Below are 23,974 nucleotides of genomic sequence, written 5' to 3' on the forward strand. Positions count from 1 at the left end.
TCAGCCCAAGTGAGTGGAGGGCTCCGACTCCAGGGCAGGGGGTTCACAGTGCTCCTGATGCCTCAGAGCCCACCCCTTTCCACGCTGCCAGGCAGCGGGGGGCAGTCCCCACAATGGCCCACGATGGTGGTCTCGGTCCTACTAGGGATCTGTCAGACTCCACATCCCAGAACAAGGATTTATTCCCCAGCGGTCCACAGTGGCTACCACACAGGCTCCCGGGGCTCAGGGGCCTTCCCAGACCCTTGGTGACCATCCGCCGGCTCTCTGTGGGTCAGGCAGCAGGAACCCTGGCTTGCTCCCCCAGGTGGCTTCCAGCTCAGCAGCAGCTCGTGGTAGGTCAGGGTGTGGGGTGTGGACCTGGGTCCTCTGAGGCCACTTGGGGTGTGTTCTTGCCCCGCTGGAGCATGTAGGCAGATGGCCCCAGCCGCAGAATCTTCCCACTGCCCAGACACTCGTCCCCCTTGTAGAACACGGCGAACTGCAGGACAGAGGGGCCATCACCACACGTGCAGGGGAGGGGCTGACAGGACGGCGATGGACGGGAGGGTCAGGAGCCCCCTCCCTCGAGAGGGCTGTCATAGCGCCCCCACACCCGCAGGTGTCTGTAGCCCCAGAGTTTGGCCGTGGGGGCTGGTGGGAGGGAGGGTACTTCAGCCCCGCCCCCAGGCCCCCAAGTCCCAACAGGACTTAGGACAGCCCCCGGCTCCAGTGGATACCCCCCTCCATGGAGGTCTGCCCACTCAGCAGGAAGGGGTCAGAGTGGCGGCCCCTGCAGTTCCATCCTCACCATCACTTGAGGGAAGGGCTCCGCCCCCCGTAAACCAGGGCGGCTCAGAGACTCCTCCTGTCTGGGGGCCCCACTCACCTGGCCGGGTGTGAGCGCCCGCACAGAGTTCACCGCAGTCACCCACACGGTGCCGTCCTGGTTGAGGGTCAGCACACAGGGCACTGTGGGAGAGAGGGGCCTGAGAGGGGGCTTGCCTTAGGACCCCAGGGAAGAGGCGCTCTAATGGGGGTGGGGGCTGTTCAGAGGGATTCCCTCCATCTGCAAGGGCAGGGTGAGTCAAAAGAGGCTGCCCTCCCTCCAGATCAGTGCTGCAAGGGTTCAGCAGCAGAGGCCCCCAGACATGGCGGGGGTAGGGGGGGAACAGGCAGCTTTGAGCCTCAGAAAGCCCCTCCCGCTCGGTCACCTAGCGCCATCTGGTGGCGGAACCGGAAGTGACACTCCATCATCTTGTCCCGGACCAGGACAGCGGGCGGCTCCTCGGCGATCCAGTGCACCCGGCTGGTACGCAGCAGGTCCCGGTACAGAGCGGGGTGGTCTGTGCGGGGGGCCTGTGGGGTGCAACGTGCGTGAGTGAGGCCGAGAGCCCTGACCACCAGGGCTGCACCTACACCTGCCATTCAGAGCAGCAAGCACGCCTGCGTGGGCACTGACCCCTTCTCAGTGTCCATCTGTCTTCTGGTCTCACAGCCCTTCCTCTCTTGGTGGCAGCGGGCAGGGAGAGCCCAGGGCCACGCTAGCAGAGCGCACCTCTGTCCAAGTCTCCCAGGCCATCCACCTGCAGCTGCCTGGGGACCCAGCTGTCTCCCCTCAGGGTCCCACGGACCTGTCTCTCCAAAAGGCCTCCCCACTGGGCAAAAGGAAGGAGGAGGTGGTCGCCAGTTCCCAGTGACACTCTAAGGCTGTGCCCACATCCCCAGAGCTGCTGCCTCTACAACATTGAACCATGGGGCACTAGGGGTACCCCCCAGCCCCCTTCCTGAGTGAGACCAAGAGCTTTCAGGACCTGAGCAGGGAAGACAACAAGGTCAGCTGACGGCCCTTCTAGTCTTTCTCACAGCAGAGCAGACGCTAGACCTTCACCATCACAGGTACATCAGTACCTGAGCTCGGGTCTGCCCCAGGCTTCACTTCTTCCCTGCCCAGGACGGAGGCTAGGGGTGCCATGAGGTCTGGGGGGAAGAGTCTCTGGCATGGGGCACTCATCAGAAACGCCTTAAAGACAAGTCCTTCTATTCCCTGGGGCTGCCTGTCCACACGACCTCCACAGCGGTCACCCACACAGTGCCGTCCCAGGGAGGGTCAGTGCATGAGGCACTAGGGGACAAAAGTAGCCGAGTAGGGAGGAGTGGTAATGGCTACTGCTCAGAGAGACCCCCAGCGTCACATCTACAAAGGAAGCAAGCAGCCACACACATGCACACACACCCATGTGGACCTGCTGAGCACAGAGCCGTCACGAGGACAGGGCGCTGCTCACCACATAAACATCCCCCTTGACGTTGTCCTTCTCCACCACGTACCAGGGCTCCCGCAGGCCGCCAATCCGGGCTCGCTGGCCCAGGGTGTACAGGAACCAGCCTGTGGAGACATAGGGGTGCTCACTCAGAGGCTGGACCCCAGGCAGAGATGACCTCCTGGGACCCATTCACCACTAGACCAGAAGGCACACACTCGTCCAGGGGCCCATCTGGCAGGGCTAGTGGACACGTGGCCTTGGCTGTGCAGCCGCTCTCCCGCCCAGTCTCTCTAGGCCTGACTCTTTCCGGCTGCTCTTCATGCCCTGCCCCCAAGAAGTCACCACAGGCTCGATGGTGGGACCCTCCTGCCCATCCTCGGGGGCACTGCTGTGCAGGACACCCAGACACAGGGCAGGTGCACACGGGACCAGAGGCCTACACCTGGGTCACCCAGACCCCACCTGGGGACAGGAAGCTCCTCAGCAGATCAAACCCAGATCTCTCAGGGCACAGGATACAGAACCCCTACTCCCCTGCAGGAAAGGGTGGACTGGGGGAAACTCCACCGTGCAACTCACTGAGAGACACATGAACGCCCGCCCTGGCTCTCCCACCCTGCACTGGGTCAACTTGCTGGGCCACCATGTGGAGTGGGGAGGGGGGCTCCCAGGGACACACCTCCCCCACTGCACTTACATACACGGAGGTCCGCAGGCCCACGCCCAGCACCTCCACGGCCAGCACCCCACTTCATGCACGGGAGCATCTAACCCTGGTGACCACACAGGCCTCCATCATGGAAGCCATGCTTTGAAGCCAACATAACCCTTTTTGTGGAGGTGAGATTTTTCTATAACCAAACATTCTCTCCTTCATCTAGTGCAAAACAATTCTACTGATGCAGGAGGCTTCTGAACCAGATGGCGTGCTCTTTCATCACCTCCACTGTTGAAAAGAAGCCCACGCCACTGGGGTAACTCACAATCGTCATACTCCTAAGATCTTGTTCTATAGCCTAGTTCAGGGTTTGCAATCAGCCACCTAAGTTACAACTACTGAGCTCTACTCATCCTGAGTCAGACAGGAGGAATGAAGGCTGGGAAAAGCAGCTGCTTTACAAGGCCGAGACCTACATGAGCCACACTGAATAGGCCTACTAATGCATAGAAGAGAGAGATGGGGGAGTGGAAGGGCGGTTAGGTGAGGGGACAGGTGAGTGGTTGGATGGATGGGTGGTTGGGTGGCTGGATAGATGGGTGAGTGGATGGGTGGGTGGTTAAGTGAGTGGACAGGTGGGTGGACAGGTGGATGGATGGATGGATGGATGATTGAATGGGTGAGTGGTGGGGTGGGTAGATGCGTGAGTGGATGGGTAGGTGAGTGAATGGGTGAGTGGTTAGGTACAGTCCCATATCTCCCTCAGTCTCCTCTACCCTGAGCCCAAGCACTCTGACCACCACGTGGGCCCACAGACCCAGAGAGGGCCGGAGCAAATGGACAGCACAACTGGGAATCCCAACAGGTTCAGACTGACCGGACTGACTGAGACGAGAGAATCCCCCAGGACTACTGACCTGAGATCCCCGACGAACTAAACAGGTGGGCTCATAAAATAAAGACCGACACCTGAGGGTAAAAGTCTAAAGCCAAGATGGGAAGGCCAGGGGCAGGGAAACTAGAGTCCTGGAAACAGGACCACCAGAATGGAAATCCTGAGACGGTTGGCACACTGGCACTGACTTGTTCGTGTAAAAACTGTGTCTTAACAGAAACCTATTTGCTGTATCGATTTTCACTGAAAACACAATATATATAGAGAGAGACAGTCCTGGTGTGGTGCTGAGGGTTAATGCGCTAAGACTGAAAAGTCGGTTTGAACTGCAAGGTCGGCGGTTCAAGCTCACCAGTCACTCTTTGGAAACCCTACACAGGGTCGCTATGGGTAGGAACCAACTCAACGGCACTTAACAACAAAGGACAAAATTCTCTAGTGAAAGCTTTTACTAAATGCCCTGTGCCCTAGACATGTGCCCTCACAACCCACTGGATGATCTAGGCCCCCAGTACCCTAACCTCCCAGCACTGGGACTCACCTCGATGTGCCCCTAGGATCTTGTCATCTTCAATGGAAATGAAGTTCCCGGGTCGGGGCTGTAGGTACTGGAAGGCAAACGGTGTTTTTAGTTCCTGAGGCAGCCGGTCCAAGGCAGGAACAACGGCTCCACCGTCTGCGGCTCACACTCACCTGAAGGATGAAATCCTCAAAGTGTCTTTTCCCAACGAAGCAGATGCCCATGCTCTGAAACGAGAGAGGCCGTGGGAGCCAGTGGTTCACCCCTTACACAGGCAGGGTATCCTCTTGCTACACGTCGGGCCCTCCCATGACCTGGACCCCATTACCAGCTATGTAACATGGCTTCATTGCCATGCCCAGCAGGATGCAGCCCTCATGGGTAAACATCAAAGTAGCTGCCCCAGGAGTCAGCCCTGGGAGTGGGGTGCAGCCAACCTCCCATAGCAGAAAGAAATGCAGACTTGGTGAGGCCTCAAGGCCCGGCCCATGAGTGGAGGCTGAGACAGGGCCTGAGAAGGCATGGGGCAGATGGACCAGCCAGGTGTGGATGCTTCAGTAGGCTTGTTCTCAGCAACACTGCTGCACCTCAGACCACTGCCCACTGGCTCTCTGGCTGTGTCCCCATAGAAAGCCACTTCTACAAGGACTGGGCCTGCCCAATACAGTCCCATATCTCCCTCAGCTCCTAGCACAGAGCAACACCTGAAAACTGAATAGGCCTACTAATGCATAGAGGAGAGAGATGGGGGAGTGGGAGGGCGGTTAGGTGAGGGGACAGGTGAGTGGTTGGATGGATGGGTGGTTGGGTGGCTGGATAGATGGGTGAGTGGATGGGTGGGTGGTTAAGTGAGTGGACAGGTGGGTGGACAGGTGGATGGATGGATGGATGGATGATTGAATGGGTGAGTGGTGGGGTGGGTAGATGCGTGAGTGGATGGGTAGGTGAGTGAATGGGTGAGTGGTTAGGTGAGTGGATGGGTGGGTGGACGGGTGGGTGGATGGGTGGGTGGTTAAGTGAGTGGACAGGTGGGTGGACAGGTGGATGGATGGATGATTGAATGGGTGGGGGGCTAGGTGGGTGGATGGAGGGATGAGTGAGTAGGTGAGTGGCTGAGTGGATGGGTAAGTGGTGAGGTGGACAGATGGATGGATAAGTAGGTGGGGGAATGGATGGGATTTGGGTAGATATGTGACTAAATGGGTGTCCTCCTCAGGGACCATGATTTATCGATAAAAAAGGCATGGCTCTCGGTTTTCCTTGTACCATGTAAGTGGTCAATGCAGATCAGAGGCAAATTACTCACTCGTACCTCTTTTTTCTGAAGCACATGATGAAGTCTATTCTCAGCAGCTATTTTCTTTACAAACTCTTTCGTTAATCCCCCCAGAGGGAAGAGGGTTCTCCTCAGGGCATCCTGGGAAACCTGGCTGAGAAAGAAGGTCTGGTCTTTAAAGCTGTCAGCTGCCTGCAGGAGTTTTACGGCTGCCAAGAGCAAAGAACAGAGATATTGCAGGAGTAAAACACTGAGTGAACTCTGCTTACTAGCTACATCACCCCCGCTCTGCGAGAAACAGAACTCCCTCTCATCAACAGACCACCAGAAAAAAACTGTGGTAAACACAAGGAAAACTCTCACTCATAATTTATCCACTATTAAAAAAAAAAAAAAAAATACAGAAAAGACAAGCTTTTATGTGATAAGGAAATTTACTCTAGTTCATACTTTAGATTACACTGTTTCTGAGTGAAAAATCACAAGGGAAAACCTCTACACCTGAAGTGAGGAACAACAGTTGGTCTTAAATTCACTCAGCCAATCCAGGGAAAGCGGACAGGACAGCGGCTTGGTGCAGGGCATGGGCTGTGCTTCTACCCTGGGCACTGCCAAGGACTCTCTTCATTTTTCAAGACTAGATTTTTTTTTCTTTTAAGGTTTTCATTGTGGATTGAGTGAAAGTTTACAGGGCAGATCATCAGTTTTACATTCAACAAATCATACACCTTGTTTCATTACAATGATTATAATCCCCTCCATGTACCATCAGTTAACAGTATTTCTCTCTATCCACTTTAGCTTTTTAAAAAAACAAAAACAAAATAAAACAAAAACACTCAAGCATATATAATAAGTTACATCTCCAAAGAGCACATTCTGCAAGTCTGCCTCTGGCCACCAGCTCTCAGTCCCTCTCTTCCCATGAATCTAGAGTCCTCAGCAGCTCCCCTTTCCATGTCTACATCTCTGCCTCTGTCTCTGGAGTAGCTGCTTCTCTGGATAGGGTCCCACATTCTGCTTGTGCTCTTCTCCCTTGATGGTCCTAGGGTCCTCTGTTTCTGCACTGTAGGATTAACCACTCCCCTAGTTTTGTTACAAAACTTTTACCTTTACAATTGTGACAGTCGTAATTAGTCACAATAACAATTATTCACTATTGAATCATACGAATCTTATCCCCATCTCTTTTCACCAGACCGGCCTAGACAGGATGAAAATTATTCAGTGGGAACTCTTTCTTCCCCCTCACACTCTTAAACTAAACTCCCTCTTGAAACTTTGTAAGCCAGTCACTTCATTCCTTTATCACCCTCTCATTTTAGGTAGCCAATGTCTAAGTTGCCCATCCCTATCTACCCTGTGTACAGAGGGGATAGGATTGATACTTGATGTAAAGACTTCTTCCCTCTCTGTTGGTATTTAGAGTTACTACCTCCGTGAGTATAGTTCAGGTTCATCTAATTGTAGCAATTTACTCGTTTCCTTTATCAAAAAAAAATTTTTTTTTCCTTTGTAATCTTCCTCTAGTCGAGTTCTGATTATCAAGCCATTGAGGCTAGGTCAAATGGGTACTGTCTGCAAGTTTGGGTGTTCTTGTGCATCTCCCCTCACCTCATATCAGCTGGATGCTTCACTCTCAGTTCTAGCCCTCTGAGGCTATGTCCTTGTCCATGGACTCAAGTGTCCCCAGGTATCACCTCACTTTGGACCCACCAGCCCTTCCTCTTCTCACTCTCATCTCCAGGTCAGCGAGAGTCAATGGACTGTGGATCAAAGTCCATTTCTTCATTGCTGCCTTTTCCCCTCTTCCACTCACCAGTAGACCAATGTGGTCGCCAGCAAGCTTACATGCCTGCTCATTAAGTTCCCTTTGAGCTTCATTTTTAGAGGGGAGTTTGTCCTGAAGGAACCTGATTGCTTGCCTTGATGGCTTCCCGGCGAACAGCTTGCTTATTCTTGTAGTAGCCAGTCATGCTGCCATTTTTGTTTTGGATTTTTCCTGATGATCTTTCTTTGAAGATGTATCTTCTGTCACTCTAGCTGATCCAGGCTGGCCTCCTTGTCCTTGCTAGTGGGAATGTCCTACCTCAGAAGGTTCTGGATGGGACTCAGGATTCCACCTAAGGTCCTATACTCTGTAAAGGCTTTGCAAGAGGCCTATTTCACTGGGCAAGTTTTAGAACCCCTTTTAGGTATTCCAATCAGTTACAGGCTGCTTGGTTGTTGTGACGTAACTCAGGATTTAATTTCCGGCCTATTTCCTGATTCGTCTGCATGTCCCGCTCCACAATTTCCGTTCAGGCCTTTTTCCCAGCAAAAAAAGTTCAGGGCCGGCTGTGGCTGTTTTGCATTGTTGTTTGGTTTTAAGTGGAAACTACTACTTTAAATCTCGGGATCTGTTTGCATGCATAGTGGAATCCTCCAGAGGTGGGGGTGGGGTGTCCACGCGCTCAGACACCCCCTCTAGTTATCTGAATGGAAGTGTGCAGGCAGCGAGAGACCAATGAACAGATACCAAAAAAAAAGAACGTCCACACCTTTATCTCCGCACTTCTGTCAGGCATCCGTGGCTGCTCTGATCCTTCCCCTGCATGGTCTCACCCAAGATGGAGGCTCGGGGAGCAGCTGAGCACCTTGGATTAGAAAGCACTGGATTTCTTCCTTCTGCTACAAATTCCCCTAACTGTAAGCCTTCCAACCTTCTAAATATTCCTTTATATGTGGTTCAGAGTTCTGGCACCATCCCGTGAGCCTGCTTGGGCCAGTATTCTGTGATGTTGCTGATGGAGCTTGTCACTGCACATCTGCCCGATCCACCATCTGGTTTGTTCTCCAGGGCTAGACTTTTAACTGCAGGAGCCCTGTAGGTTAAAGTCCAGCTGTACAAACCCAGCAGCCACTCTGTGGCAGTCTCGGGAACCCTAAGGAGCAATGCCAGGGGCCTCTGAGTCAGAGCCCACTGAACAGTGGTGGAGGGTTTGGGTCCTCTGAACTAACTGCATCCCCTCCATGTTTAGAGCTGAAGCTGGACTCTCTCAGATGCCCACCTGCAGTCCCTCTAGCATGCCAGATCGCACTGTAAATGCTACTTCTGGGGTCTCCGTGGCCTTGGTTCAGCAAAGGAGGGGCCACCCATCCTTGGGTTCACAGGTTGATGGGGAGACATACAAGCCCATCAGTATGGGCACTTCTTGTAGCATTTCTCATCTGGATCAAGTGCTAACTGCAGTTTGTTGACAGCTTTCAGTCTGTGTGTCCTCGGTTCCTGGAGCCTTGCTTTTTGCCATCAGTACAGCACCATCAGCTCCTGATCATCTATGGCTCCCTCTTGAAACAGCTGAACTTTGACCAACTGTTTTTGGCACAGTGACTCTGTATATACCTGCCATCTCCATGTGATGCTGCCAGCATCATCCAACATTTCTCCCATAGAATCCTTCAATACTGAAGTTTTTTTTTAGTTCTTGCAACTTGAGAAGAGCTGAGTGTATTCTTTCCTTTTGGTTTTCTAGCTCTAAGACTTTGCATATTTCATTATAATACTTTACTTTTGTTTGCATCCACACTGCCTGTCAGTAGGTCACCAGTGTCCAGCAGTTGTCTGGTGAATCTTCATCCTCATTACATTATCTGGACAACTGCACCCAGATATGGTACAGGACGTTCCTGATTCCTTTAGCCCAGACAGCTTTGTTGAGCCTGGCGTCAATGCGCATGTCTGGTGTTCCCATCTCCTTCGTGGCAAATTTCTGAATCTCCTTGAGTGCTCAAGGGGCACCCTTCTTGAAGCCCGCTCCATGGATGCGCTTGTGAATGTTGACAGTGTCCTCTCTGGTCACCCTTCTTCTTCTCGCCACCATTCTTTGCAGGAGCCATAGTGATGGGGCCAGGTCAGAAATAAACTTGACATCCATTTTTGCCTTTGTTTCTTTTCTGTCTTTTAAAGTAATCTTGTGCTTTCTTCCTGTATGATATTATTGATATCATCCCATAACTCTTCTGGTCTTCGGTCATTAGTGTCTACTGCATCAGATCTGTTTTTGAGATGGTCTCTAAACTCGGAATAGACTCAAGATCATATTTTGGTTCTTGTGGACTTGTTTGTTTTCTTCAGTTTCAGCCTGAACATGCAGATGGGTAATTGATGGTCTGTTCCATAATCAGCCTCTGGCTTTGTTTTGGCTGATGATTTAGAGCTTCTCCATCTTCTTTTCCCACAGACATAGTCGTTTTGATGTCTGTATATTCCATCTGGTAAGGTCTATGTGTATAGTTGCCTTTTGTGTCGCTTAAAAAAGGTGTTTGCAATGAATACATTGTTGTTCTTACAAAACCCTACCATGGGATTTACAACATTATTGCTGTCGCAAGGACCATAGTTTCCAACTACTGATCCTTTCTCGTAGTTTCCAACCTTTATATTCCAGTTACCAGTAATTATCAATGCATCTTGACTGTATGTTTGATCAGTTTCAGACTGAAGAAGTTGTTGGGTGTGTCACGGAGTCGATTTTGACTCATAGTGACCCTGCATAGAGTTTCCAACGCTGTAAATCTTTACAGGAGCAGAAAGCGTCATCTTTCTCCAGAGGAGCGACTGGTAGATTCCAATGTGTAACCACTCGCTGTGCTACCAGGGCGCCTTCAGCTTCACCCTCACTGGCTTTACTGGGTGGTGCATACATTTGAATAATAACGAGTCTTCCTTGTAGGCATATGGATATTATCCTATCACTGATAGCACTGTACTCTAAGACAGACCTTGACAGGCTCTTTTCGATGATGAATGTGGTACCATTGCTTTTCAGTTTGGTTTTTCTGCATAGCAACCATCTGATTGATTCAAAATGACCAGTCCATGTCTACACTAAGGCCTGAGATACATTCACTTGTCTATGCCAAGAAATTTGAAAGCTGCCTGTCCAATTGATTGGAATAGATACATATTTGTGCCCATTCCAAAGGTGACCCAACGGAATGTGGAAATCAAACAATATCATTAATATCACATGCAAGTAAAATTTTGCTGAAGGTAATTCAAAAACAGTTGCAGCAGTACATTAATAGGGAGCTGCCAGAAAATCAAGCTGGATTCAGCAGAGGATGTGGAACGAGGGAACATCAGATGGATCTTGGCTGAAAGCAGAGAATACCAGAAAGATGTTTACTTCGGCTTTATTGACTATGCAAAGGCATTCGACTGTGTAGATCATAACAAACTGTGGATAACATTACAAAGAATGGGAATTTCACAACATTGAACTGTGCTCATGAGAAAGCTGTAAATAGAACAAACTTGTACATAGAACAAGGGAATACTGAAGGGTTTAAAATCAGGAAAGGTGTATCCTTTCACCATACTTATTCAGTCTGTGTGCTGAAAGCTGGACAGTGAATAAGGAAGACCGTAGAAGAACTGATGCTTTTGAGTTATGGTGTTGGAGGAGAGTATTGAAAGTACCGTGGACTGCCAAAAGAACCAACAGATCTGTGCTGGAAGAAGTGCAGCAGAGTGCTCCTTAGAAGTGAGAATGGCGAGACTTCATCTCTCCTACTTTGGACATGTGATGAGGAGGGGCCAGGCCCTGGAGCTTATAGTGGAGGGTCAGCTGACAAAGAGGACCCAGTGCAGCAGCTATGGGCTCAAACAGAACAACTGTGAGGACGGTGCAGGGCCGGGCACTGTTTCCTTCTGTTACGCAAAGGGTCACTATGAGCCAGAACCAACTCGACAGCACCTGACAACAACCACCATCTTTACTTCAAAACAGAATTCTGTCAAACAGGGATATGAGTATCAAAGCCTCAGACCATAGGGAACTTTAGCTTCTCTTTCAAGGCTCTTTTAAAACAGTCAAAGTCCATGATTTTGAGATGAGAAAGTGGCCAGTCCTAAACTCCACGACCAGCCAGCACAAAAGGTGGTGAGGAAGAGCTAGTTCCTACTGAGGCCTGGCCCGTGCGGGGCTTCCTCACACAGTAGGAGGCAAGCTGGTGGAAGTTCTGCTGGTCACACCAGAGACCAGGACATCCGTCAGTGAGGCTCACTGCCTGCAGTCCCCAGCCCAGGTCAGCCCAGGCAGACAGCCTAGTCCAGTTACCCACCCAGAGCAACTAGGTAACACTAATAAAGTCTTCCTGTGCCTAGTCGTGGGAGTGAAAATACCATATATCACACTACACATGTACTAGTGCAACTGACAGGGTGCCAGGGCCCCTGTGGCCCGCTGAGGAGCTGAACAGCCCTGTGAAGAATGTCAATGTGGAGACAGAGCCTCTGTCCACTCATGTCCAGATGCACCTGGTGAGTCCCCAGTGACCAGGTTGCACTGAAGATCTGACCTCAGAGGGCAAGGCCTTAGTTAACACTGGAGCACCTCAAACACTATTATCACCTTGAACACTATTTCAACCTTCAGCACACCAACAGAGCCAACATCTGGATGATCAAGTGTTGACTCCTTTTTCTACTAGCCCTGGCCCCTGACCCGACTTCTGTTCCCAATCACACAAACCTTGGGGGGAATGGCCCCCTTGATAATGACTTCTCAAATGTGACAGCAAGCAGGTTCCCACACAGAAGGATGGCAGATCTGCTGAGATTACAACCCACTGCCAATCCTCACAACAGTTACTGTGTACGGACAGTTAGGCTTTGCTCTGGGCAGTGTGACTTACTGTTTCTAACTTCAAATCGATTTCTGAAAAGCCCTTGGGGCCTCTGAACATGCTTCTGCTGGAAGACTTCCTCATCTTCTAGCGATGTCCTTGCATAGTGACCTGTGGCCACAGCATCAGCTCCTGGGAGGTTTTGAAGCACAGATGTCAGCCTCATGTTCACTTGCTTTGGCCAGCACCAACCACAGGCAAAAAAGGAGCCTCAAACACAGTCTCACACTAGACAGTCTTCACAGCTGACCCTCACCCCCACCCCACATCACCACATGGCCTCACACCACAGTCTCCACAGCTGACCTCCAACCCCCACCAGACATCACCACACATGGTCTCACACTGGACAGTCTCCACAGCTGACCCCTGACCACCCCACATCACACATACATAGTCTCACACTGGACAGTCTCCACAGCTGAACTCTGACCACCCCACATCACCACACGGTCTCATACCGTGGTCTCCACAGCTGACCCCTGACCACCCCACATCACACATACATAGTCTCACACTGGACAGTCTCCACAGCTGACCCCTGGCCACCCCACATCACACATACATAGTCTCACACTGGACAATCTCCACAGCTGAACTCTGACCACCCCACATCACCACACGGTCTCATACCGTGGTCTCCACAGCTGACCCCCACACCCCCAATGAGAGCCTGCAAAGCAATGCACACCTTGAACCCTGCTAACCCTTTAGTCATTCACTAGGGATTTAGATGATGCACCCTTGCTACAAAGTTACACTAAAACGTCCAGAGACTTCCAAATGTTAATATGTATCCATTCATTCATTATAGCTTAAGTAAATAATCAGTTATGTGCACAAAGATTTAAGTTAAAAAAAAAAAAGTTCCAGTGTTTCTTATGTTGTTGTTGTTAAGTGCTGTTGAGTCGGTTCTGACCCATAGTGACCCTGTATAGGGTTTCCAAGGAGCTGCTGGTGAGCTTGAACTGCCGACCTTGCAGTTCAAATGGTTTTGCAGACTGGCGCATTAACCCACAGCACCACACCAGTGTTTCTTATGGTAAGGAAAAACTGAAAACCACCAAACCATTATGTATATATCCAGGCAGAGCAGGGAAGGGTTCCAGCGCCACTGCAGTTGATATTTACAAAGAATTTTTATTGACCGGAAAATACTTATAACGTCTATGAGACTCCAACTCATATAGAGATCCTGTATAGGATTTTCGTGGCTTCAAATCTTGGTAGGAACAGAAAGCCTCATCTTTCTCCATTAGAGTGGCTGGTGAGTTCAAACCACTAACCTTATGGTTCACAGTCTGGTGTTTATCCTATGGAACAACCACACTCCCCTATAATATTGTTAAGTAGGGGAAACCTACATGAGAGTGCTTTAAAAAGCTCATGGAAAAATTGGAGCTAACAGACAATGGACTATCCAGAGCAGCTAGAAAGAAGAACAGAAGGCACGTCCTGAAAGACGAGCAGGAAAAACAACAATGCAATCTGATTGGCTACTACAGGACCAAGCAAGTTGTTCACCAGGGAGCCATCAAGGCAAGCAATCAAATCCCTTCAGGGCAAACCCCACTCCAAGACTGAAATTCAAACGGAACACATGAGCAGGCATGTAAGCTCGCTGGTGACCACATTGGTCTACTGGTGAGCGGACGAGGGGGAAAGGCAGTAATGTAGATATGGGCTGAGTTCAACCATGTTCCATAGACTCCTGCTGACCTGAAGATGAGAGAGAGAAGAGGAAGGGCTGGTTGGTCCAAAGTTTGGGGAGACTTGGGAACTCCTGAGCCCATGGACAATGAATGGCCTAGCCACAGAGAGCTGGAGCTGAGAGTGAAGCATCCAGTGGATAAGAAGTGAGGGTAGATGAACAAGAATGTCCAAACTTGCAGACAGATAGTACCCATTTGACCTAGCTGTGATGTCTTGATGATTAGAGCTCAACTAGAAGAAGATAAAGCTGATAAAGGAAGCAAGTACAAATTGCTACAATTTGATGAATTTGACCTAGACTTGTAGATGCCGCAGCTCAAAATACCAACCGAGAGGGTAAGAGTCTTTACATCCAGGATCAAGCCTATCCCCTTTGTACACAAGATTGTTACAGATGGGCAACTCAGACACTGGCGACCTTAATGGGGAGGGGGGGAGATCTTTAAAGGCACAAAGTGGCTGGCTTACAAGTTTTCAATTAGGAGTTTAGTTTCAGAGTGTGTAGGGAAAGGCAGAATCCCCACTAAATCATTTCCATCTTGTCTAGATGTGTCTGGTGAAAGGAGATGGGGATAGGGCTCTCTCTTTTGATTCAATAGTGAGTAACTGTTATCGTGACTAATTGCAATTATCATAACTGTAATGGTGGAAGTTTTATAACATAAAGGGGGGTGAGGGGAATAGTTAATCTTACATTCCAGAAACAGAGGACCCTAGGACCATCAAGAGAGAAGAACACAAGCGGAACACGGGACCCTATCCAGAGAGAAAGCAGTGACACCAGAGATGGAGGCAGAGATGGGGACATGGAGAGAGGCAGCAGCTGAGGACTCTGGACTCATGGAAAGAGAAAGGCTGAGTGATGGCAGCCAGGAGGCTGACTTGCAGAACATGCCCTTTGGTTGTTTAAATGATTATATATTCATAAGTGTTTTTGTGTACATCAAAAAAACAAACAAACCAAGGAATAGAATGATGTATTGTAATCATTGCAATGAAACAAAATACAATAGGATGAGTGTAAAACTGATGTTCTCCCATGTAAACTATCACCCAATTCACAATAAAAGCTTAAAAAAAGGGAGAGAGAATGGAATATTTCCATGAACTTTTAGTTTTGAAGCCCCCTCATATATACTGCCAAACACAAAACCAACTCACTGCCACACAGCTGATGTCAACTCACAGCAACCTCGTAGAGAGTTTCTAAGATTAAATCTTTAAGGGAACAGGAAGCCTCATTTTTCTCCCATAGAGCCATTGGTGGGTATGAACTGACAACCTTGCAGTTAAAAGTCCATCGCTATGCCAGAGATGGAGGCTGACACGATGACGTGGAGAGATGGAGTGGCTGGGCACTCTAGACTCATCGAGGGAGAGGGACTGTGTGTTGATGACCAGGGGGCAGGCTTGTAGTGTATACCCTTTGGTTGGCTGATGATGCACGGAGGGGACTGTAACCATGGCAATGAAACGATATATGATAGAATGAATGTAAAGCTAATGTTCTCCCAGGTAAACTATCGCATAATTCACAATAAAACATTATTTAAAAAAAAAAAAAGAGTCCATTACTTACCCTACAGTGCCACTAGGTCTCCTTATATATACACTACAGTCCCAAATGTTTAAGTGCACAGAAAAAAACAAAGAAAAATCTCAGGTCAATGTGATTTCGGGACGTGAAGTTACAGATGCTCAGGAGTTTTAAATAGGAGCTCTGGTGGCAAAGTGGTTAAGCGCTCAGCTACTAACTGAAGGGTTCAAATCCATTAACTCTAGTTTCTCTGCAGGAGAAATATGTAGCAGCCTGCTCCCATGAGGATTGACAGTCTTGGGAACCCTATGGAACAATCCTACAGGGTCATTATAAAAAGCATAGTGCTTACGAGGTGGGCTGTTAACCACAGGTCAGCAGTTCGAATCTACCAGCTGCTCTGAAGGAGAAAGATAAGACTTTCTATTCCCATAAAGACTTATAGCCGTGGAAATGCTAGACAGGGTGGTATGAGTTCAACGGACTCCACAGCACACAGCACCATAGGGTGGGTCACTAGGAGTTGGTAATGGATTACATTTCAGTACTTTTTACTTTAATTTCTCCTTTCCAAATAAGGCAGCAGAGTGACAGAAGCTGCCAAGGCACGTACTATTGTTGGGTGTCGTTGTGTCGGTTCCGAGCGACCCTGTCACAACAGGCTGAAACTCTGCTTGGCCACCACAGTCTACGTCTCCCTGGGCCAACACTGCACACCCTCAGTCTTGGAAGATGCAGTGGGACGGATTCAGAATGTAACCAACCAAGGCAACTCAGTGTGAAACGAGACGCAGCGAGGAGCTGCCACGCAGGGCTGTGAACTACATGTCCACTGACCACTGCGAGCCCACTGCACGGCGCTGACACTGACTCACAGCGACCCTGTAAGACAGGAAAACTGCCCCACAGGGTTCCCAAGGCTGTGACCCTTTACCGAGGCAGACTGTGTCATCTTTCTCCTGTGGAGCAGCCGGTGGGTTCAAACCCACATTCTGATTCACAGCTGAGCGCTTAACCACTGAGTCACCAGGACTCCTTGAAAAAGTACATTACTCACTGCCACTGAATCAATTCCAACAAACTGCATGGTGGTTGTGGTTGTTAAGTGCCACTGAGTCGAATCCGACTCATAGTGAAGCTGTGTAGGGTTTCTAAGAGCAGCGGGTGGGTCTGAAGCGCAGACCTTATGGTTCACAGTCTAGTGCTTGATCCTACCGCGCCACCCCTGGGGTCCACACATAACATTAGGAATACGTTACGACATCTTGAGTGATTTTCTATGGCTGGTGGCTAGTTACTGTTCGATCCCATCAAGTCAACTGAGCACACACGCCACAGAGGCAGACCCGCCCGCCAGTCCTCACCACCCGCACAATTGTTGCTGTGTGTGATCATACTGCTGCGGCCACTGTATCGCTGTATCTCCTTGGGGGGGTCTTCCTCATTTTCACTGACCCTCCACCTCACCAAGTGTGAGGTCATTTTCTAATGATTGGTCTCTCCGAATGAGGTACCCAAAGTAAGCAAGCCACAGCCTCACCATGTTCACCCTGAAGGAGCACTACAGCTGTGTTTCCTCCAAAACAGATCCATAAGGAAAGCTTTAAAAGCCCACTTTGTAGCTACCTCCTTCAAGAGCTCCCGCTCACACCACAACAATTGTAGGATTCTTCGGAGAGAATCTTAGGAGCTCAGAGGTCCAGCTCCCACGGAGTCTCCGCTTGCTACGTTACTTTGTGGGCTCAATCAGCGGAGAACTCCTGAAGGATGACCACAGGCAGGGCTGCTGATGGGGAGCTCAGCACTCCCAAAGCCAAAGGCTCGGGGCCTGTGCGCTCGGTTGGTGTCTACCACCCTGAGCACAATCTTCCCTTGCTGGTCTCCACTCTGCCCTCTGGTGTCACATGCCAAGAATGATACCATAACTCAGACATTCGCAGGATGCGCTTGTGGATTCCTGGGGTAGTGCTGCAGCATCAACACTGGCTGCTAATCAGAAGGGTGGTGGTTCAAACCCACCAGCTGCTCTTCAGAAACCCTACACAGGATTGCTGAGTTCGCACCGACTCCACGGCACGTGAACCCTATACAGGATTGCTGAGTTCACACCGACTCCACGGCACGTAAACCCTACACAGGATCGCTGAGTTCGCACCGACTCCACGGCACGTAAACCCTACACAGGATCGCTGAGTCCGCACCGACTCCACGGCATGTGAACCCTATACTGGAGGCATAATGATGAAAGCTTCTTGTTGCTATGAGTCGGTTCCAACTCATAGCGACCCTGTACAGGGTTTCCGAGGCTGTAAATCTTTACGGGAGCAGAAAGCCTCATCTTTTTCCCACGGAACAGCTGGTAGTTTCAAACTGCTGACGTGAGACTAGCAGCCTGATTCGTAACCATTACGCTACCATGATGAAACACCTTGAAGGAATGAGTTGCTGGGCCTGGGGGCTCAGACCAGTCTTGGGGAAACCATGGTCAATTGCCATTAAATAGTGCACGAAGACAAGGCTCTACATGCTACTTCGGTGAGAAGTGACGGGGATGTAAAAGTTCAGGAGTAGCCATCTGAGATGCAACTACTGGGCTCTCCACATGTGGGAGAAAGAAGAGAGAGGAGAATGGAAGGTGCTTAGAAACAACGAGTCCAGTTAGAAACTGGAGTCCAGCTTAGAAACTAGCGGACCACATGATCATCCGTCTCCATGACCCTGAAACCAGAAGAAGTAGACGGTGCCCAGCTGCCATTACCAACTGCTAGGAGAGGAATCCTATTAGAAGACCCTGGACAGAAGGGGAGAAAATGTGAAATAAAACTCAAAATCAACCTCGAGACTATGGCCCTTCAGATCTGGAAATGAACTCACCCCCATGGCAAGGAATAGATATACATCTGGGGTGGGGGGGATGCAATGCTATGTGGTCCACACACCACAGAATGTCAGCCATCCGAGATCCAAAGGACATGATTTACCTAAGGACAAAATTCAGAACGGTGCGGAAAGGAGAAGGAACGGGAACAAGAAACGCAGGGAGGAGGTAGGCAGAGTGATGATACACTGAGGGAAATGCAATCAAGATGAGATAAAGTGTGTGGTTTGTTGGATGTGAAACACAACCTGCCCTATAAACTTCACTCAATTGACAAAAAGCTTCAAAAAAAAAAAAAAATCACCATTTTCAATGTGTAAACCCTAGACATGAAGTACATACAGTCATCGCTCCTCTCTATCCCAGAACTCTCCCAAGCAGAGGCACCAGGTACATTCAGCGGTCACTTCTTAACTCCTCCAGCACCTGCAGCCATGAATCTCTCATTTCTATGGAGATAACTGTCGTGGACACTGCCTGGAATGGGGCCAGACAGCACATGGTCTACATGTCTTGACTTCTCTCACTCTGCATTATGCTTGCAAGATCACCCACACTGTAGCAGGCTGCTAACGTCAAGTTCAGCAGTTCAAATCCACCATCTGCTCCACCAGAGATGGACTTTCAACTCCCACAAAGACTTACAACCTCCTCAGTCAAAGCCACACCACCACCACCACCACCAATATTCCCTAGACAGATCATATAGCTCTTATCCATTCCTCTGCTGATGGGGAGATTTGAGCTGTTTCTTTCTTTTGCTATTGTGAAGGGTGCTGCCAGGAACACTGGTGTACAAGTTTCCCTGTGAAGATACATTTTCAATTCTCTTGGGTATATACTCATACCTAAAAGCGGGATGGCTGGACCATACGGTAATTCTACGTTTAACTTTTTGAGGAGCTGCCAAACTGTTTCCAAACAGCAGCTGCACCACTTCCCAAGTTCCAAATTCCCACATCCTCACCGACACTTGCTATTTTCCTTATTTTTCTTTTATGGCCACTCTATTGGATATGATGTGAATTGGAAGTAGCATCTCATCACAGTTTTGAGTTCTATTTCCCCATAGGACTCCTAGTGTAGTGCTATAGGATAAGCTCTGGTCTGGGAACCACAAGATCAGCGGCTCAAATCCACCAGCGGCACCTCGGAAATGCTGTACAGGGTCTCTATGAGTCAAAATCCACTTGACGGCACTTAACAACGGTGACAGATGATGCTGAGCATCTTCTCATGGGCTTTTGGCCACGTTACAACAAGCCCATCTGACTGCGGCCTCACATTCACCTTGAGCTCACCTACATTCCCCGCATCTTAGGCGCAGAAGTGGCAGCCAAGGCAGGCCTTCCCAGTCTTGTGCTGGGAGAATTAACTATTGAACCCAATTAGCACACTGTGCAATCTCATGTTTTGGTGTTAGCCCAGGACTTTTTAACTTGTGTCTGTAAGCGTTTTTTGACAATCTAATTTCATGAACCAATGTTTCATCATCATCTCAGCTTTAGGTCATTAACAAATTAGACCTGTAAGTCTTCTCTGTCCTCATGCCAGATGTGACTAAGTGTTGACAGGGCTGCAAACATTTTTAGACCACCTGGAGCACTGACAGAGAGAGACAAGTCTTGGAATGTGGCCGTGCACGGCTGGGGGAGCTGGGAGAGGGCAGAGCAAACTGAGAGGCCAGTATGTGAACTTCAGTAACTTGCTATGGTGACCCACAACTGCAGGGGACAGGAAGAAGAACTCCGAATTCACAAAGTATAGCAGATACTAGGAAGTATTCTACATAAGCAATTCAGGACGAGAATCAAAGGTGGAGGGAGGTTTTAAAAATAAGAATGTGCCAACTGGCAAATGGAATCTAGAAAGGAGACATTTAGGAACAGACAAAAATCTGAGTATTCAGATGGGAGGCAAGTTGTCAGCTGGTAGCAGGGCCTGGACTGTAGGCTGGGCTCTAGTACAGACCAACACTCAGACATGACATCCAGGTCAGAAAAACAAAATAGAGAGACCTGGGCACACACAGTAGACCTCTTCTCCGAACCCAGCAGAAACTCATTCTGAAAGCACAGGAAACGGCTTCATTTAGCAGGACTTATTGAAAAGACAAAACAGCACGCTGCCATCAGGTGGGTGCAGACTCGCAGCAACCCTGCAGGACAGAGTGGGACTGGCCCAGTCTCGGGGGCTGCATGTCTCAATGCAAGCAGACCTTATCTTTCTCCCGTGCAGTAACTGGTGGGTTGGCAGCTCAGCCAGACCATCAGGGCTCCCGGGACTCCTGAGAAGGAGGGCCAAATGCGAGCTGCTTGAGTCCTGGAAGCAGTCGTGTCCAGACTGAGGAGCTAGAGCTGAGGACAGCACTGAGCTGGTAGCAGTACGGTGACCCTGCTAGAGAGGGGATCCAGATGAGTTCCAAGACCAGAGACCAGTCACCTGATGAGCAAGCGCTGTCTTGTTGCCTGTGGACCACAGCCATGTCTGCACTGCACTGCGACATTGAAATACACTAAGATTTCTGCGCCGCTGCCTGGCGTCCACCTCACAGTGGGCCTCTTCCATCTTGTGTTCACAGTGGCCAGGCTTTTGGAAGCTCTCTTGTCTCTGGTGTTTCCCCCAAGGTCTAGCCTTCCTAATACACGCAAAGAGTTTTCCCTCATTTCTTCCTCACGTGCTTTTTTCTGTGATGTTGTGGTCCATTTAAGGTCACTAAGCAATTCATAATCACAATCTTACCCCTTTTTTTTTTCACTTTCCTAACTCCAAAGTCTTTCTGTTTTAAATTCAATTTTTAATTTTCAGGTAACAATGTAACAATGAATAATTGTAGATTATATGGAGTTGCAAGAGTAACACAAAAAGATCACATGCTTCATTTGCCTAGTTTCTCCCAATGTAATATCTTTTTTTTTTTAATTAAACTTTTTATTATGAATCAGATGAAGGTTTATAGAGCAGACCAGTTTTCCATTCAATAATTCAGACACATTTTGCTTTTTTTTTTTTTTTAACACTCTTGCTTTGTGATACTCACTTGTCCCTCCTGGTGGGCACTGCTACTTTTCAAGTCTTGGGTCAATGATATCAAACCCACCTTTTCTCAGCCTTTTAAAGGGGGTTTTCCTGGAATCCACTGGAAGAGCCCTCACAATTCTGAGAGTTACAATGAAGAGGCATGCTGCCCCCAAGGGTCCTATCATCTGCAAATCACCAGAAAGTCCTTCCTTACTCCGGACAAAACCCAAAGCAATTCCAAGCACCTGTGGCTCTCACTGCGCTCCTTACCGAGATTATCCAGGGCGTAGTGGAAAAAAGCACGGAACTTGATGTGCTTGTTGCACACTATGTCAGGATTCGGAGTCCTCCCTTTTTCATACTCGTTCAAAAAATCACTGAAATAAAACGAAAAGCATTTTTACATTTCTAACTACAAAACATTCCTCAAAAAAAATTAAATTACTTGCTTAATTTAGTTTCTCCATGTCAAAACAAAATCAAAATTTTCTTTCTGCAAAACAGAAGAGCCTCCGTATGTACACACTTTCAATGTTCTCATCCAACAGCTCTACCGAGGCAGCTGCATGGAACCTGTGACAGTCTATGACGCGATCTACACCTGGGGGGACAGTAAATGCTTTCTGGTCACTCTGCCTGTCTCCCCAAAGGCTCAGTGGAGCCTGTGGTCAGGGGACGAGTGGGGGGCTGAGAGCCACTCACTCAACTAACTCCAAAGAGGAAGGCTGAGATGAGGAGGTCATTCACGTGACGTGGATGGGGGGTAATAAAACCATCCAGATTTACAGTCCAGGGTTCTCTTAGCCATCCTGCAATCTCACCCTGGGAGCCTGGGTCACTGGGCAAATACTGACCAGTTCACTAAAACATCCCTAATGTCACCAGGCACACTTCTGAGGACCAGGAAGTCCTGCATACGGAAAGATGAGCTAGCACACCCTGACCAAATGGGGTTCTGTTCTACCAGACAGCCAGACTGGACAGTGGGAGGACGTTCCAGTAAAACCTGTAACCTGGGCAAAGTAGAAACCTGTCAGAGAAGGAAGGCACAAATATTCCCACTAGCACAGTGACAGAGAACGACAGAGAAGTGGTTAAGACTGCACCCTGTCAAAGGCAGAAAACTTATGAAACCTGGAACGCGGTCCTGTGGCCTTCCGGCTCTCGCAGGTTCCACAGTCTACCCTAGCATGATGTAGAGAGAATTGAACCGTTTCAGGCATTCACTTCGGGAGGTGTAACAACCAGTTGCCGTGGCGACAACTCTGACACATGACGCCCCATGTGCTGGGCTGCTTTCAGAAACAAAGTGCCAGGTCTTCGTTCCCAGGAGCCTGAGTGGACTTGAACCACCAACTTTTCAGTTAACATGTGCCACCCAGGATTCCTTTAATCCTGTGAGTGTTAATCATACTTGTGGGATCAGGAGAGATTTTAAGGTTCTTTGGCACCCAGGAGTCACATGACTTTTTCGCGGCTTTCCAGATCATGTATCTAGGCCATCTTGCCCGAACATCGGGCCTCACCTTGCCACACTTCTCGGGGAGACCACAGCCGTCTCCCCCACTGTGTGACTGTAGCAGCCGGCCCTGATGTGGAGGCAGGTCACCGAGGTGGCAGCACGGAGGTGGTGTCTGCGGCACTCACCTGAACACATCGTTCCAGTATTCCTTCACATAGGACACGTGGTGGAAGGGGATGTCCAGAACCTGACACACTTTGTAGGCGTCTTCACAGTCTCTATCAGCGGAGCACACACCATGCTCATCCAGAGGGTCCCAGTTTTTCATAAACACCCCTGTCACCTGGTAACCTGGGGAATGAAGGGCAAGTTCTCAGAGTATGTAACTCAAGTCACCCTAGGAGGACAAAGGTGCAGGCTTCCGGACCCCACGCTCCTAAGCTTCTGCACGGGTTTGCCAGGCAGTCTCTCTCTGCCCTGGCCCTTCAGACACCCACTTCACTGTGGCAAAGCCTCCAGCCTCACTTGGCATCAGACTGTCTGCAGGAATCCCCAAGATGTGTAAGAGAACTTCTTGTCTTCGAGTCCCCCCGAGGCCTGCACCCAGGAGGGATTACCAAGTGTGCAGTGAAGAACAGAAACTACAGCATAAAGAAAAACCACCACCAGCTAACAGACTGTTAAGCTCATTGCAAAGGCTCTTCCAATTACCATGTTAGATTTTAAATCATCAGACATAAAATACATCAAATTCATAGTCCAAGAGTTCTATCACATATATTTTATCATGTTTGTTTCTCCAGTGAGTCCTGGTGGTACAGTGGGTTGGGCACTGGGCTGCTAATGACAGGGTTGGCGTTTCAAGTCCATCAACCATTCCACAGGAGAAAGATGAGGCTGCTGTCTGCTCCCATGGAAATTTCATTTCAGAAGCCTGAAGCAGCTCTACTCTGTCCTCCAGGGTCGCTGGAAGTCAGACTCAAGTGATGGCAGTGAGTTTTTTGATTTTTATCTTTCTTCCTTTCTACTGTGACTAAAGGAACTCTGGTACTGTAGTGGTTACGAATCGGGCTGCTAATCTCACGGTCAGCAGTTC

General features: G+C 49.3%; 1 protein-coding gene across 1 annotated transcript in view; it reads right to left on the reverse strand.

The window, feature by feature from the left end:
* Positions 1-340: 340 nt before the first annotated feature.
* Positions 341-23,974, reverse strand: part of TRMU (tRNA 5-methylaminomethyl-2-thiouridylate methyltransferase) — a 28,183-nt gene continuing 4,549 nt past the window's right edge. Inside the window, exons 2-11 of the mRNA XM_006866888.1 lie at positions 23,064-23,229; positions 21,687-21,793; positions 12,277-12,399; positions 5,632-5,804; positions 4,493-4,546; positions 4,341-4,407; positions 2,268-2,368; positions 1,194-1,338; positions 869-951; positions 341-481 (exon numbers count right to left, since the gene is read on the reverse strand). Coding sequence (XP_006866950.1) covers positions 341-481; positions 869-951; positions 1,194-1,338; positions 2,268-2,368; positions 4,341-4,407; positions 4,493-4,546; positions 5,632-5,804; positions 12,277-12,399; positions 21,687-21,793; positions 23,064-23,229 — 1,160 coding nt within the window. The remainder of the gene's footprint in view (positions 482-868; positions 952-1,193; positions 1,339-2,267; positions 2,369-4,340; positions 4,408-4,492; positions 4,547-5,631; positions 5,805-12,276; positions 12,400-21,686; positions 21,794-23,063; positions 23,230-23,974) is intronic.

This window comes from Chrysochloris asiatica, unplaced genomic scaffold, assembly GCF_000296735.1.
Source record: "Chrysochloris asiatica unplaced genomic scaffold, ChrAsi1.0 scaffold00097, whole genome shotgun sequence".
In the NCBI taxonomy this organism is placed as follows: Eukaryota; Metazoa; Chordata; class Mammalia; order Afrosoricida; family Chrysochloridae; genus Chrysochloris; species Chrysochloris asiatica.